This window comes from Nannospalax galili, unplaced genomic scaffold, assembly GCF_000622305.1.
Source record: "Nannospalax galili isolate Female #2095 unplaced genomic scaffold, S.galili_v1.0 scaffold346, whole genome shotgun sequence".
NCBI lineage: Eukaryota > Metazoa > Chordata > Mammalia > Rodentia > Spalacidae > Nannospalax > Nannospalax galili.
This window is the reverse complement of record NW_008357637.1, coordinates 7,578,966-7,595,669: the sequence shown is the minus strand read 5'-3', so window position 1 is coordinate 7,595,669 and position 16,704 is coordinate 7,578,966. Positions and strand designations below refer to the sequence as shown.

The window sequence follows — 16,704 nt, the reverse complement described above, 5'->3', positions numbered from 1 at the left end:
AAAATAATGGCATGACTCTTTCAGAAAGCAAGGTATTTCTGGTTGGCTTTTAGAAATAAAGTATTGTGGTATTAAGATGAGGTTTCAAAGTTTAGCAAGAAAAAAATAGAACCCTAAGTTCAAAATGAAAGTTTTTGTTTAAGATACCTCTAAAATCAGAAGCTAAATAGTATTAATTTCTACAAGCACAATCTCTCCCACCTAAAAGATCTTCTATCAGGATTTTTTTAACACCTCATTATTATGCTTCAGTCTCAGCATCCTCATTTGCAAATGGATTATAATCTCCAGTTATTCAATTCTAAACTTCTGTGATTTTAAATACCCAAATAAGTTAAAAGTCAGTTGTTTTCATATTTGTTCTATGAGACTGAAAAAAATAAAAAGCAGCTACTCTTAGTGGTGGAAGGTGTTACCCATGCGGAGGCACCTCAAAAGAGGATGAAGAGCAGTCAATGCCGGTCTCCACTGTTATCTGTAATATAGTTTCACTGAATGTGTCCTGTGGTTATAGATGTAATTGTCCTGAAAAGACTGCAAACAACTGCTCCAACAAGATGGAGCACATTAGAAGCTCAGCAGGACACCCAACAGCTAGCTTGTCTGCCTGGTTTTACACCTCTAGTAATAATGCAATTCCACCAGGAACTGAACCATTGGCTGAGAAGCCACCCAACAGCCACTGCATATTTAATGAAGTAACTTACCAAGCACTGGAAAACAGAAGGTGCTTGGAGTGCATCATTAGTTCTGTCAGAAGGATAATTTACACATCTATCTTGCCAAATTTTCTATGGTTTATACTTTAACAATAATCAATCTAACATACGTTTGATTAGTGAACTAGCAAGTAGAGGGGAGAAGGCATAGCTGTGGCCCCTCAGAAACATGCCTGATAAAAGAATTTAACCCCTTGGTGTCATTGGTCTGTGATCTGCTTCTGTTACTGGTAACAGAAACTAAAAGGGTGAGAAATTGTGACTTATGGAAGTAAAGGAACTAGAAATCTTTGGTTTTCCTTAACAAAGCAACTACATTGTGGAATAAGTGTGCAAAGAGAAAGCATAATTAAGTAAAAACATCTGTGAGCCTAATAATCAGACAATTACCGGAAATGCTCTTGAGATTCTGGAGAACTTTGTGGAGCTGGCTGAGATGCATCAATAAATTAAAACACCTAACCCTAGAGCAGGAAGGGGCTTCAAGGTACTGAACTTTTATTGCAGAGCTTGACAAAAATGGCCTTCATAAAATTCTTGACTTGAACTGCTAGAAATTCATAAAGTTGCTGACTATACTCATCTGTACATGTTATACACTTATGTAAGCTTAAACATTTGCATAGCTCGTTTTCTGAAATTAATGAAATAGTTCCTTTTATGTAGCAGATTATACTGGAAGGAAAGAAAGACTAAATGACTAAAAACAGCAAAGTACAGGTTATGACTACTTCAATATATCTATTATGTGACAGTCACAGAGACATATGACACAATAAAGCTTACTCTGTCTAGATCAGGACTATCTGATGTAGGGGTATTAATTCTATTCTAGAAATGTAATGATTTGGGAGATCTTTTTCTGTTTAAATTAAAAATGGATTTCACTACTTAATTTGATTTAAATAGAAAAAAAGAATGTATACAATTAAATAGGATTTTTAACGTACTGTTCTAGTATAGAGAAACTGGAAGCTTTCAGGGAATTTGAAATCACCTACTCACTCACTCAGCATAACCCTTTGGATAGATCCAAGGAACACTGTATTTTGCAGTGTGATACATAGCATAAAAATTAAACAGGGACCTGGAAGATGATTTAGCGACTTGCTATGTACTCGCTCCCTCCCTCCATTCCTGTTTTTCTTCCTTCCATGATCATACTGTGTATGTAAATATATGTGCACACAGAGGCCAAAAGAAGGGGGTTGGTGTCTTCCTTTATTTTTCTTTTTCCTTCTCCTCCTCTTCCTCTTTTTTTTTTTTCTTTCTTTTTTCTTTTTGCCTATTCCTTTGATGCAGGGCATCTCCCTGAACCTAGGGTTGTCATTTTCTTGGTTAGAGGAGTGTGCCAGATGCCCAGTGTCTTACATGGATGCTGAGATCTGAACTCTGGTTCTCATGATTATGTATCAAGCATTCTTAACCACTGAGTCACCTCTCCAGCCTCCATGATCAGTGAATTCTAATTTTATTTAATTAATCTGATCAAATTACTGGCAGATTACGTAAAGAACTAATGGTGAAGGAAATCCCACACTCTTGTCAGAAGTTCTGGTATGCTGGGATTTGTTAAGTACTAATGAGAACAGAGAAAAACAATGAACAATTCTGACCCTAAGTTACTCAGGAGTTTTGATGTTTTTTGAGGGGTTCAACCTGGAAAGAGGCCTGATTTGTGCATCTGCCTGTGTTATAAACTATGTTATGCCTACTTGGTTTTCGAGAAATTGAACACTGAATGCCAGCCAACAGACTGAGGTATGGTAACACCTAGTCTTTAAAAGAACCTAAGACAGGACTATGACTCTTTGTAACTTCATAAAAGAGAAACCGAATGTTCAAAGGATACCAACGCTACATATGCCAGATGGCAATCTTCCTTATTTTCTATTAATGAAACTTCTGACATCATAAAAACAAGTGGAGGGGACTAGAGAGATGGCTCAGTGGTTAAAAGCACTGGCTGCTCTTGCAGAGGACTCGGGTTCAATTCCTAGCATCCACCTGGCGACTAAAAAATGTGCATTACTCTAGTTCCTGAGGATCTGACGCCCTCTTCTGACCTCCACTGGCACTGCATGACACAGGTGCAGCTACCTACACGTAGGCAATACACTCATACACATAAAATTTTAAAATATATATATTAAAAAAAATAAAGACAGGTTGATGAATACCATAGACTTCACAAAAGTAATTAAAATTCAGTATTATACCTCTCCCCCCCCCACTGCTGATATTTAAAATGTCAGTTTCTTTCTATCATTTTGGTGCGTTTTGTTTTTTGAGACTTACTACATAGTCCAGGCTGGACTTGACCTTGTGATCCTCCTGCCTCAGCAGCTTGAGTGCTGGAATTATAAGCACATACTATTATGCCTACCTGCAATGTTGGTTTTCTTAATGCCAAGATTTTATCTGCTTAGTTTATCTAATAGCTCTAAATGCTTAAATAGGTCTCTCAAGATTATGAAACTGAAAAATGTTTCGATTCTTAAGGTGACAGGAGATCATAAGAATTGGATTCAACTGTCTTCAGAATCACAATCAATCAGCTTGATATATTTGAATTTTAAATTAGAATAAAAATGATTATACAAGAGACCAAAGCAAGTTAAACAGATTAAGTAAAATGAGATAGGTAAGAGTAGAAAAGGATAGAAAACATAGTGTCTTCCTTGAAAACTAAGGATCACATTTTATTATTCTTTGTAATCCTGTCATATAGCAGAGTATTGCACAGAATGACAGTCAATAAATAGTTGAAACAAAGTAAAAATTAAGGTACAGTTATTCCTTAGTGTTTTACCACCCCTGACGTCTAATTTATTTCCACAAAGGTACACTTCTACTGTTTCTATTGTTTCATCAGTAAGTGGCACAGCTTTGTGAGGCACAAGGTTATCTGGGCCTAGAAAGTTTTTGTTTTTTGTTTTCCTTTTGTAGTGCTAGGGACAGAACCCAGCATCTTGTGCATGCTAGGTAAGGGTTCTGCCACTGAGCTACATCCTTACCCTTTAAAGTGACCTTGCTTTAAATTTGAGGCTACTTATCAAACAGAATTTTAAGAAAAAGTAATAAATATGTAAGTTTCATATGACCATCATGGAAGGATGGTCAACCATTAATGACAAATGCTACTTTATTTTAAAAGTTAGTACCTAAAGACTTGTGTATTTGGAAGGCTATTTTTCTAACCAATAGGAGAAAATGCACTTGAAATACACTGAATTGTCTTAGAGAACATTCTGTGATGAAGCAAAAATCTAGATAGTTCACCATAGTGGCCACTTGTTCCATGCAGATACATAGCAATTGAAATACGGTTAGTATAACTAAGAAAGGAAATTTTAAATATTATTTAATTTTAATTAGGGAAATTTAAGTAGTTACATGTGGCCTCATCGTTTCTGAGTTCAGCTACAGAATAACATTGGAAATAAATTTTACCTAGCAGATATTATACTTGAAAATATCAATAAGGATCAACTTTTCTAATCACATGAAACAAACTATAAAATGTTAGTGTGTATAACAATACAATAATGTGAAATGGGCATCTTCAGAGTAACAAACATCTCACTTATGAGGGCTGTGTATGAAAAACTGTTGGAAATTAAAAGTTCTCCACAGAGGTCCAAAGAAAACTGTCACTATTCAAGCTACCTTCCTTTTCTAATATGCTCTAAGGCTGGAAGTCATTACAAGGTTAGTACATGGTAGGACATCACAGACACAATGTTGTTCCAGCCCTCTGTCTTAGAATGAGCACCTGCAGCTCCTAGGCCAGAAGTGCAGACCAGGGCATTCTTGCTAGAGATTTTCTGTCAGCTCTCAAATCTGCTCCATCTGTGACACAAATAGAACAGTGTAAAGTTCTGCTAGATATGAGCTAAATTGATTTGTAACAACCTATTCTATTACAATATTACTTTAGTGGAAAAACACCACAAACAACTTACAAGGTTTCAAGAAAAGGCCAAATACAAAGAAAAAAAGCTAAAAAGTTAACTTAAGCCGGGCATGGTGGCACATGCCTTTAATCCCAGCAATTGGGAGGCAGAGGCAGGCGGTCTACATAGTGAGTTCCAGGCCAGCTGAGGCTACAGGGAGACCCTGTCTCAAAAAGACCAAAAAAAAAAAAAAAAGGTAACTTAAAAGGCAAAAAAATTTTTTCTGCTTCCCTATGGTGATCTTATAAAATCTCAATGTAGGAAAGGCTATACTCATTGGGTGGCTATCAAAAAATATGACTTTGGCATTGATACAATTAAGACACAGAACACTTTCAGACTCCAAAGCATTCACATGCTGCTGGTGTCCAGCCATGCCTTACCCCCTCACTCCTGGAAACCAGAAATAACTATTCTCTATAATTTTGTCATTTCAAAACAGTTATAGAATCCTAACAGTATGAAGCCTGTGGAACTGGCTGTTACACACTCATCACAGTCCCATGGAGATGTAGCTAAGTTGATAAACGAGTTAATAGTTTATCTCTTTTTGTTGCTGAGTAGTATTCCAGGATATAGATAAAGCAGAATTTGTTTAGTGGTTCACATGTTGAAGGGTATCTGGGCGAAATTGCCCACCCTCCATCTTCCTAGATTTGAATCCAGTCAATGTTTCCTCTTGAGGATTATACTTTTGGATCCAGTCTAAGAATTCTTTGCCTTGTTCTAGACCCTAAAGATTTCCCCCCGTGCATTTTTAAGTTTTAGAGTTTTACATTTTATATTTAACTTCACAACCTGCTTTGGGTTCATTTTCGTACAGATGTGAGATTTAGGCCACTTTCTGTGTGGTTGTGTGCATGTGTGCTAATAGATGTACTACTGCTCCAGTACCATTTCTTGAAAAGACCGTGCTTTCTCCAATGGATTGTTCTTGTATTTTTGTCAAAATAAACTGAGTATAGTTCTGTGGATCAACTTCTGCATTCTTTATTTTCTTCCACTTATCTGCAAGTCTCCTTCAAGTCTACGGGCTTGATTACTGAAGCTATAATAGGGCTTAATAGATTATCCTCTTTTTTTCAAAAGCAGTTATCTGTCCTTTGCTTTATCACACAAATTTTAGAATATCTTTCTTAGATTCACAAAAAACCCTGCTGAAATTCTGATAGGAAATGTGTTTAAAAGATCAATTTGGACAGAACTGATATTTTTACTTTGTTAAGTTTTCCAATCCATGAATGGGAACATGACTTTCATGTGTTTATTTAGGACCCTTGGTTTGTCTCACTGGCATTCTATAATTTTAGGATACAGAGCTTATATATATTTTCTTATACTTATACCTATATATTTGATTATATATATCTTTTTTTTGTAAGCAATTGTGAACGCACTTGTATTTTAAGCTTTGGTTTCTATGTTTGAGGTTTGTATTCAGAAATACAATTCATTTTTATATATGTGATCCTGTATTCTGTACTCTTACTGACTGTTTTGTGTAGCCCTTGATATTTTCTGGATAGACAATCATGTAATAGCCAAAGAGGAAGTTTTCTTTCTTTTCAACTGTGTGCCTTTTACTTCATTCTATAGGTTTTCAACAAATGATTTCAAGGCTGATAGACTGCTCAGCTTCTTTTACTTTGAAAGCTACTGATACTACTAGTTTCTGCAAAGATCAATCCCTCCCCCACAAAAAAACTAGTACTAGCTGCCCTTTGATTATAACAGGAAACAATTCTGGTTAGATACCAATATTTAAACTAAGACTGCTTATATTTAATCAAGATATTTTACCTACTAACAAAGAACTTAGGTATAATTCTAGAAAATGAGTAACTCAAGTCATAAGCTGAAGTTAAATACATGACTGACATAAATACTGCTGTTTAAACTGACCAGCATGTCAGTTACAAAAACAAGAGCTATGAAGATTAAGTTAAGCAGACTTTCTATTTCCTATAGCCTCCAGATCCAGACTACATCTGTTTTCTTTGATACACAAAACCAGAGTTAAAATAGCTCCATTTATCACAGCATGATTGTAGGCAGACAAACTAGCCTGTCTGTTTCCAGATAGTGAAAGCAACTGTTATTAATCACAATTACAGGCCAAACCCTCCAAGAGAAATTGCATCAATACTCTCCTAACCAACAGTTCTATTTGAAACTAAGAAGGTACTGAGAGTGTCATGACACTGCCTGAAGGTCAGTAAAGACTGATGCTACTCTGAGGTTTTAGTTGAGGAAGCAAATGAGGAAAATCTTAGCACACATAAAAATAAGTGATCTCACATAAGCTTTTGTATTAAACTTAAAGCACAATTAAATTTGATATTTAAAATTAATACTGAAAACATTCCTGCTTTATGAGGCTATAATGAATCTACACATCTTTTCCAAATAGTAACCCTTTCTTCTGTTACTGCCAAAGATTAAGAAACTAAACCAGGTGCTAGAGAGATGGCAAGCATCTATTCATCTATTCAACTACATCCCCAGACATTGTTTTATTTTTATCTTGAGACAGTGTCTCAAAATAAATTGCCCAGGCAGGACTTGAACTTTCTCTACAGCCAGGACAAGAGTTAGACTTATGATCTTCATCTTAGTTTCCTGAGGAACTAGGATTACAGGAGGATGCTACCAAGCTTAGTAATTATATTTGCTTTAAGACAAGTTTTAATGGAAATGTAAACAAATAAGACATCCATGAGAGAACACTAAAAAGGATGGTAGAATAGAATATGCAGAGAAATGCACATTATTTTACTTGACTGACCCTGCTACTATACTTTCCTAGAAATATTGTGAAATAAACTAAATCTTTCTATATTAATATGATCCTGTATTTAAACAAGACCTGCGGATTCAGATTTCTTTTTTTGGTTTTGGTTTTTCTGAGACAGAGTTTCTGCACCTCAAGCTGGCCTTGAACTTGTTATGTAGCAGAGGAGAATCTTGAACATCTGATCCCCGTCTCCAACTTCAAGTGCTGGGATTACAGGAATACACCCTCATGCCTGGTGTGTTATGCAGTGTTTGACATTAAATAACAGGGAGCAATGAGAGTATGATATTCTACCATGAGATTCAGAGCTGTCTGAGAGTCTATGAACTCTGGGGATCCCCCTTGTTCTCTCACTAGCATGTTCAAGAGCATTTCCACACAGAACTGGTAAACACTCAAGTGTTCTGGGGACTGGAGAATAGAACATGATAAAGTCAGGACTCTCACTGAACTAAATTCAAATGGGGATCACAAGAACTACGTAAGGGAGTAGGCAAGCCATCTCTAGGAAAATGACATTTATATTAGATACCTAAAGACGAAGTAAGGAAAGTCATGCAATATCTAGGAGGAAGAATGAAAGAAAACACAGAAAATGAGGAGATAGGGGGCTGGAGAGTTGGCTCAGTGGTTAAGAGCAATGGCTTCTCTTACAGAGCACCTGGGTTCAATTCCCAGCACCCACAGAGTGGCTAGCCACTGTCTATAACTCCAGTTCCAGGGGAATTGACCCTGTCCTCTGACTTCCAAGGGCACTGCAGGACACAGGTACACTTACATACATGCAGGCAATGTACTCATGCACAAAATGAAAATAATAAAATATATATTTCTAAAAAAACATGAGGGAATAAGCAGCATGAGCCTTGAGGGGGAAAGAGACTGGTTATGTCTGAAGAACAGCAGAAAACTAATGTGTGGAGGAAAATGTAATCAGACAGGAAGACAGGCGAGAGGGATAAACATACCATTACATCCTTAACAGCCTGATAAGGAGTCTGGGTTTTGTTGTGAATGTGAGGAGAAACCCTGATTTATCTTAGGTAGCAAGAGAAGTGAGAGCAGGAAATCAGAGTGGAGGCAGCCAGAGCTGAGGGGCTACAGTGTCCCCAGGAGGAAATAAAATTGAACTAAGGCAGTGGCTAAAAGAGGTGACATCCTGGTACTTGTTGTCATTAGCATACCACTTCAGGATGGTGAGGTTCAGACAGTCACCAAGGAAATGGGTGATCAACTTTTCAGCAGTTTAACAAGAACATAGCCTCACTGAGTAAGCACACCTGAAGTACACTTTCCATTCAGGTAGGCCTAGGTCCTTTTCTAAGCACTTCAGGAAAACAGGTAGGCTGGAGTTTGTTTCCATGTGGTCATCATTTCTAACCACATAGAAAATAAATATGAGAAACAGGATAAAAATAAAAGATTTATATATTTCAATAAATTAATATGCAATCAATCCTTGCTGTATTCACCTTCAAGCCAATTATTTCTAAAATAAATATTTCATCTGAAGTCTTTAACAAATAAGTCTCTAATCCTAGAACCTGAAAATACACACAAGTTGAATGGACAGTCTTACTGAAACATGAGTTGACTTGCATTGTTTTAGTACCTGATACTGCTGACACGTAAATGCCTACAATCATGAAGTAGAAAACCAGGCAGAAAGGAAAATGATTTATGAACAAGCCAACAACTGAGAAAACAATAAAAATTACCGAAGTAGAAACTAAAAAGTTTGAGTCCCTTCTGGGGCACTGGTTTTAAAATAATTATCTTGAACAATTTCAAAATTAAAACAGAATTTATATTCTTAACAAAAAAACAGTAACATACGGTATTTCTTTTCCTAAACATTTTTTATAGATTTTATTGTTTTTAATTATGTGTCTATGTATGTCTATGTGTCTATGAACATGGGTGTAGGTACCTGCAGAGGCCAGAGGCCAGAGGAATTGGATACCCTGGGACCAGAGTTACAGGTGGCTTTGAGTCACCTGATGTGGGTGCTTATAATCAAACTCGGGTCTTCTGGAAGGGTAATATGTGCTCTTATCCACTGAATCATCTCTCTAATCCCTTCCTCGACATTTTAAAAATTATGTCTCTCTTTTCAAAGGCAGTCAATTTCAATCTCTTTATATTTTTAATTATTTCAGATATTCTAGGCTTCTCAGTAAAAGGACAGGGATACTGAGGCAGGGAAACCTGAGTCTAAATTTAAATTCTGGCATTAGCAATAACTGCTCATATTTTGGGTCAGTTATTAACACTCAAAAGCCTTGGGGTCTTCACTGGAAACATTCCAGTAACAGCTACTGTGCAGCATTTTAAAGAAAATTAAAGGAGATTAAGTTACACAGAGCCTCAGTAAACATTTACAGCTTTATAAATGCTAGCTCTTCCTTCATCCTGCCTTCCTTTCTAACTATTCTGGCATTATATGCTTGCTACAGTGGCCTTTCAGTAATACCTAAAGTAGATGGAACTTTGTAACAGTGGCCATACTTTTACCATCTCACCAGCTTTCATCAGTAGCATCAGAAATGTTGCGAAGCTTTATTCTACTGGACTGACTGTAAGGCGCTTGAGGGAAAGGAACGCCATTCTTTGAAATTATACAAGATTAAAAGGCACTAAGCATACTTTCTATGTATAAAAAAAAAATCACTAAGGGCTGGAGATGTAGCTCAGTGGTAGAGGCCCTGGGTTCAGTCTCTATCATAAACAAACAACAAAACCCACAGGGAGCCATACTATTGCTTATTAACTTCATTATTGTATACTAATATAATGGGCTTTTATAACTTTCACAAATAAAATCCAAGTTTCAAGTGTATCTGTACTAGAGTTAATTCTGCTTACTATTGTAAATGTGTCTTTCTTTCCTCTGCAGTGAGGCAGAAGCTTTAAAGGCTCATGATATCACATATAGTTGTGCAGGTTCTCTTAAAGCCTAGCATAGCTCTGTGTACCTAGGAGAACATCAAACAGCACTTCTGCCATATCTCATCTTGATATATACCTCACAAACAGTCACTGCTGCAAAGACTTGAATATCCTCATCAACTCCAAAGAAACAAAGAGCTATTGACCACTGAAAAACTACCAGTGTGGCTGTCTGCATTGCCTCAGGTTATTTGGTCACATTCAATTCTTGCAAAAGTTCTCATACTGCAAAATTTGTGTTAACTGAAACCACCATTCCACAATTAAGGAAATAGTACATTTAATAATCAACTAAGTGCCAATTAAGCTTCCATCACCTCCTTTTAAATCTTCAGCTATCCTTACTCTAAGTTATCTCTTTCTTTGTTTATCATTGCAAACATGGATCCTATATTTCTCTTTATCACTGCAAACGTAGATCCTACATTTCCCAACTTACAGAGGATACAGGCCTGGGGATATAACCTCAGTTTTTAAATCCACGTGAGATATTTGTAATATCCATTTCCTTCTTTCTTCATTTATGTCATTCTAACATTCATTAGAACCTCTGAGAGACCCTGCCTCACATGAAACCTTGCATCAAAGAATAAGGTAGAAGATTGATCAAGAAGGATCCAACCTCAGATCACCAAATACACATCTGTACAAAAACATATGTGCACCTATACACATGCAAAAACATGCATACACCACACACACACACACACACACACACACACCATCTAAAGGAAAGAATCTAAAGGGACAAGGCATCCACATTAATGCTTATCAGCCAACTAACTAAAATATTCATTTGTGAAAGTTAAGAAAAAAAGATGACAGTAAAACATATAACTGATTGAACTGATATAATACTGTTAGAATTATCTCCTTATTTCATTTATCTACATCATTAATCTTTTCCAGACCTGGCTGGAAGAGACAGGGACTCTTACAAAATATTCCTTTTCCACCAAAATTCTTTCATTCATGCTATGCACATGTATGGAGGCTGAGTACACCAAGCAGCTCTAGCAAACACACAGCAAATCCCCGTTCTCCTGACGGTAACTTCCCAGCAAGCAAATGCCAAGTAATTTTTCTGTGTGTGTGTGTGTGTGTGTGTGTGTGTGTGTGTGTATTGCCTGCATGTATGTAAGTGCACTCATGTCATGCAATGTCCACAGAGGTCAGAAGAGGGCATGAGATCCCCTGGAACTGGAGTTATGGATGGTTGCCAGCCACCATGTGGGTGCTGGGAATCGAACCCAGGTCCTCTGCAAGAGCAGCAGGTGCTCTTAGCCACTTAGCCATCTCTCCAGTCCCAAATGCAAGTAATTTTAATATACAGATGTAGCACATTAGCTATTACACACTATGAGGGGTGCTCAAATAGAAAAAGAGGGCTATGAAGAGTCCAGGGCAGGCAGAAGAGTTTAATTTTTAGTTGTCTTCACAAACCTAAAATATTAAGCCGCTATTTTTTTCTAAGCACAAAATTAAATGGAGAAATATATTAACAACAACTTTCTGTTATAAAGAACTTATGGATAACCTCAAAAGCTTATGAATTTTATTGACAGAACAGCTGTTCAATTTGTAAAAGACTGCATCAAGCTACTTTGCTAAGTTTATAGTAACAAAAGCAGATGTGCAATAATTATTTTTACTGGTGATGGGATAAACCCTAAAAAAAAATGGACTTATCTAAATAACTAACAAAAGATAAGAAGACAGTGTTTAAAATCTTGAAAAAAGATTCTTTTCACATCTTGTTGATGAATTTGTTGAGTTGGGTGAGCAAAACAGTATCTCTTCAATATAGGTACAAATGATGCTCAGCTATATCCAATAATGGCTGAAAACATTTGCACAGGTCTTGTTTTTCTTTTCCTTTCTTTAAAAACCTGGACTATAGTGGTCAAATACCTCCCAGGCAAGCCAAGCTGCTATCTAGTAACATAACATCCCTGAGAACGTAGGAAGCTGGTAAGTTCCATACAAAGGCAGACTTGTCAAGCCAAGCATTTTGTTGGCTATAACATTATCTACTTTGGTCATAGCAATCCAAAGACATAAAAATGTTTAAGGTATCTCAAGTGGTCTCAAATTATCTACTCTCCAGTATTTTATCAAACCAAATATTTTAAAAAGTAGGAATATTACAAATTCTATTTCCCCTCCCTTAAGAAAATACCTCCATGGTGATGTGACAGGCTCCCTCCATTGGCAAGGATTTCATCTCTAGCAGCTGTCTGTAAGTGGACACAACACAAAACACTGTTATTTAGATTTCACTTTGGAGGGAAAGAACAAGACCTAACTCCCAAAGAAGCACACATTCTTTGGGTTAAATAATAAACCAGCAGCCTATTATTCCTCTCTCTTAGGTGGGAAATTAATACATGTAGCCTAGCTTTAAAAGTCAGATTTTACTCTCAGCAGACATCTCAAACCAGCAAGACTTGTGGCTAACATTTACCAACTACCCCTCAAATGTCAAAAAAGGCACTAAGCAATTTGCCTGAAATATTCCATTTACTTCCACTACAGTATTATGGAAGAATTATAATCGTTCCTACTTTACAAATAAAGAAAATCAGGCTTTAAAAGGGTTAAATTGGGGCTGAAGAGATGGCTCAGCAGTTAAGAGCACTGACTGCTTTTGCAGAGGACCCAGGTTTGGATCCCAAACACCACATGGCAGCCAACAACTGTCTATAACTCCAATTTCAGGGGATCTGACACCGTCTTCTGACCTCCATGGGCACTGCACGACATGGGTGCACTTACATACATGCATACATGCAGGCAATATACTCGTACATAAAATAAAAATAATAAATGAAATATGCTTTTTTAAAACAGGTTGAACTGCTTGCTTCCTATCATACTATGGGCATCAGAATCAAGATTATTTACAAAGCTGTTATGGATCAACCATAAGAACTCCTATGGAGAACATTTCTTAGTTCAAACACATGGGACAGAATGCTTATTATTACATAGATATCTAAGTGTGAAAAGAAGAAAAAGAAGGGAGGGAGGAGGGGACAAACTGCCTCAAATCCTGTTTTGTCCCCTTATTTAGCCCTTCTAAAATGCTAGATCCTAATGATCCTTATGGAGTGCTCTTGTGTTAAAATGATATACACAGCTGGGCTTGGTGGCACACACTTTTAAACCCAGTACTCAGGAAGCAGAGGCAGGAGGACGTCTGTGAGACCAAGGCCAGCCTGGTCTACATAGCAAGTTCCAGGTCAGCTGGGGCTACAGGAACACCTTGTCTCAAAAAACAAACAAACAAAAGATAAACACATAATAAAAATACAGAAAAAATGAAATGCACAGTGAAGGGTAACAGAAACAGGAACTGCCTTTGATCCTTTCTGTTTCTCCCTGCTTTATTCCTTTGCCCTATTTTAATTTTCTTTTTTAAATTATTTTTTAGATTAGCATACAAAGCGATGGGTTTCAGTATGACATTTTCATACATATAGTTCTCTATACTTACTCTTTAATTTTTATTTTATGTGTATGAGTGTTTTGCCTGCACATAAGTGCATCTGTGTTGTGAAATGCTTGCGGAGGCCAGAAGAGGCATTGGATCACCTAAAACTGGAGCTATGGACAGTTGTCAGCCACCATATGGGTGCTGAGAACTGAACCCAGGTCTTCTTCAAGAGCACCCAGTGCTCTTAAACCACTGAACCATCTCCTTCTATTCTCTTTTAAAATTTTTATATTTTGCGTGTATGAAGGTTTTGCCTACACGTATATTAAGTGCACCCATGTTGTGCAATACCTGTAGAGGTCAGAAGAGAGTATCGAATCCCTGAACTGCAGTGAAGGATGGTTCCTAGCTGTCATGTGGGTGTTGAGAACTGACACCAGATCTTCTGCAAGAGCACCCAGTAGTCTTAACTGTTGAGCCATCTCCCCAGTCCCCTATATCTTCTATTCTTAATGATTCAAGAATATTTATTAGCCACAAGGTAAATATCTACTGTGTCTTGAACTTCTTAGACTTTCACAAGTGTATAAAAACCCTCAGCTGTGGCCAAGGCAGAAGATGGCCCAAGTGGAACAGATGGACCATACCTCATTGCAAAGTATTCATTGTGAACCCTCAGTACTTGGAGTTGGGATTTTCCACATGGACGCTAAGTATGCTGGTCTCTGCTCCTTATTGTTTCTAACAAATTACTTCAAATAAAACAGCTTCTTAAGATCAGTAGAACACAGCTAATGACAGTTGGGATTGGGGGACAGAAACAGTTTCACTCCATGGACTGCAAGGAAGGGAGTTTTTTGTTTGTTTTTTTTCAGACATATAGCCCTGGCTGGCCTGGAACTCACTATGCAAACCAGGCTGGCCCTCAAACTTGCTGCACTCTCCCTGCCTCTGCTTCCCCAAGGCTGGAAATATAGGTATGCACCACCATGTCCAGCTAAGGAAGGAACTTTTGAGAACCAGGCAAAGGATATAAGAATGTACTTAAGTTTGTGGGCTAGTGAGATGGCTCAGCAGGTAAAAGAGTTTGCCACAAGGCCTGACCACCTAATCTGAGACCCATAGGGTAGAGGAAAAGAGTCACATCCATCAGGTTGTCCTCTGACCTCTACCTGTGTGTTATAGGATGCATGTGCCCACACACACACACACACACACACACACACACACACACACACACACACGAGAGAGAGAGAGAGAGAAATAAACATATAAATAAATAAAATGTAAAGGATATAGTCAATGTTGTGACAATAATAGATATACCCATTTGATTGGGGTGATGGCTTAGTCATATGTTAAAACTCATCAGACTGTATACTTAAAATATGTACAATTTACTATATTTCAATTATATTTTTTAAAAATCCATTGGCAGGGATTAGGAGGTAGGTAGCTGACCAAACCCAACCATGACAGTTGGGTATGGATATATGCTGGCCATTAAAATGGCCTTGCAGTGCTAACTTGTGGCAGGCACACACAACCACACCTGTATTTCAATCAAGAGACATGTTTGCTACAGGTTCCTCCAGTTTTGTGGAGGATCTCTATGAAGGCTTGTAATAAGAAATACGACCATCTACATGTGACTTCATAGAAATTAGTAGCGTAAGGCCACTAAAGAAACATAATAGAGTCAGGCATAGTGGCACACACCTTTAATCCCAGCACTCAGGAGGCAAAGGCAGGCAGATCTCTGTGAGTTCAAGGCCAGCCTGATCTATATAGTGAGTTCCAAGCCAGCTGGGGCTATAGAAAAACCCGTCTCAAAAAGAAAAAAGAAAAAAGAAAAAAAAAAAGAAAAAGAAGAAGAAGAAGAAGAAGAAGAAGAAGAAGAAGAAGAAGAAGAAGAAGAAATGCAATAGAAATTGCTAGCAAATGAAACCAAGGACCTATATATAGCCATATCATTTAAACTAGTCACAAAACTAAAATAATATTGTAACAACACAAACCAAGAACATGAGGGCTGCTACTGACCTCAACAACAGTCATGACCTGGCAATGGGGCTGCCAGTGGTATGGAGGACTCCTATAGTCATTAGATTCCTGTTGTTATTTAACTTAGTTGGTCATATCACACTCAAAGTAACAATCAGAGTTACAGGCTACAGGGATACAAAACATAAATTTCAGACTGATAATTCAGCGTACTCAATATAATTTTCATTTCAATGGCCTATCAGCCAGGGAAACCATGTGTAACTGAAGAGAATCAAACTAAAATCCCTAAGTTGATACTAAAATTCATTTAAATTAATAGAACATAAAAGCTATACACACATATGCACAATTACCTCAGTTTGTTCAAACACAGACAATGGATCACTAATTCCCCTGTAGTTAAAGGCAAAATAGAAGTAGATGCATGCACCTGCATCATAAGTCTGCGTCACCCTAAAAGACAAAAAGACAAAATCCACACAGGGGCTTGAAAACAGATTTAACAGACTTAAAATATAATCAAGTAAGAATTGACATAAATTAACCTAAAGTGCATAATCAAAGTAACACTTAACGAAAGCATGACACTTTAAAAGCCTTTATCTTGATAGTATAAGTAACATATTTTTTTCTCTTTTGTATATGCCATTAATTTTGTGCAAAATTAGTTCTTCATGTGGGTAATATATGACAATATTGTGGCATAGCTCCACTGTTTTTCAAAAATCTATACATATATATATATTTTTTTTTTCTATTGCCACACTAAGCAGACATGCCACAAAATATCTACCTCAGGAGAAAAGCACATTGGACTAGAAACAAAGAACCTGGCTCCATTCA

General features: G+C 37.2%; 1 protein-coding gene across 2 annotated transcripts in view; it reads right to left on the bottom strand.

Annotated features, from left to right (window-relative positions):
* Agps (alkylglycerone phosphate synthase) overlaps positions 1-16,704 on the bottom strand; it is a 159,120-nt gene that overhangs the window by 5,122 nt on the left and 137,294 nt on the right. Inside the window, exons 18-20 of one of the 2 annotated variants that reach the window (XM_029557257.1) lie at positions 16,215-16,314; positions 12,598-12,655; positions 4,489-4,571 (exon numbers count right to left, since the gene is read on the bottom strand). In XM_029557257.1, the coding sequence (XP_029413117.1) occupies positions 4,504-4,571; positions 12,598-12,655; positions 16,215-16,314 (226 nt within the window). In that variant the 3' untranslated portion in view covers positions 4,489-4,503. Of the gene's footprint in view, positions 1-4,488; positions 4,572-12,597; positions 12,656-16,214; positions 16,315-16,704 lie in introns of those variants that run through there. The other variant, XM_008855325.3, reaches the window with a different exon arrangement.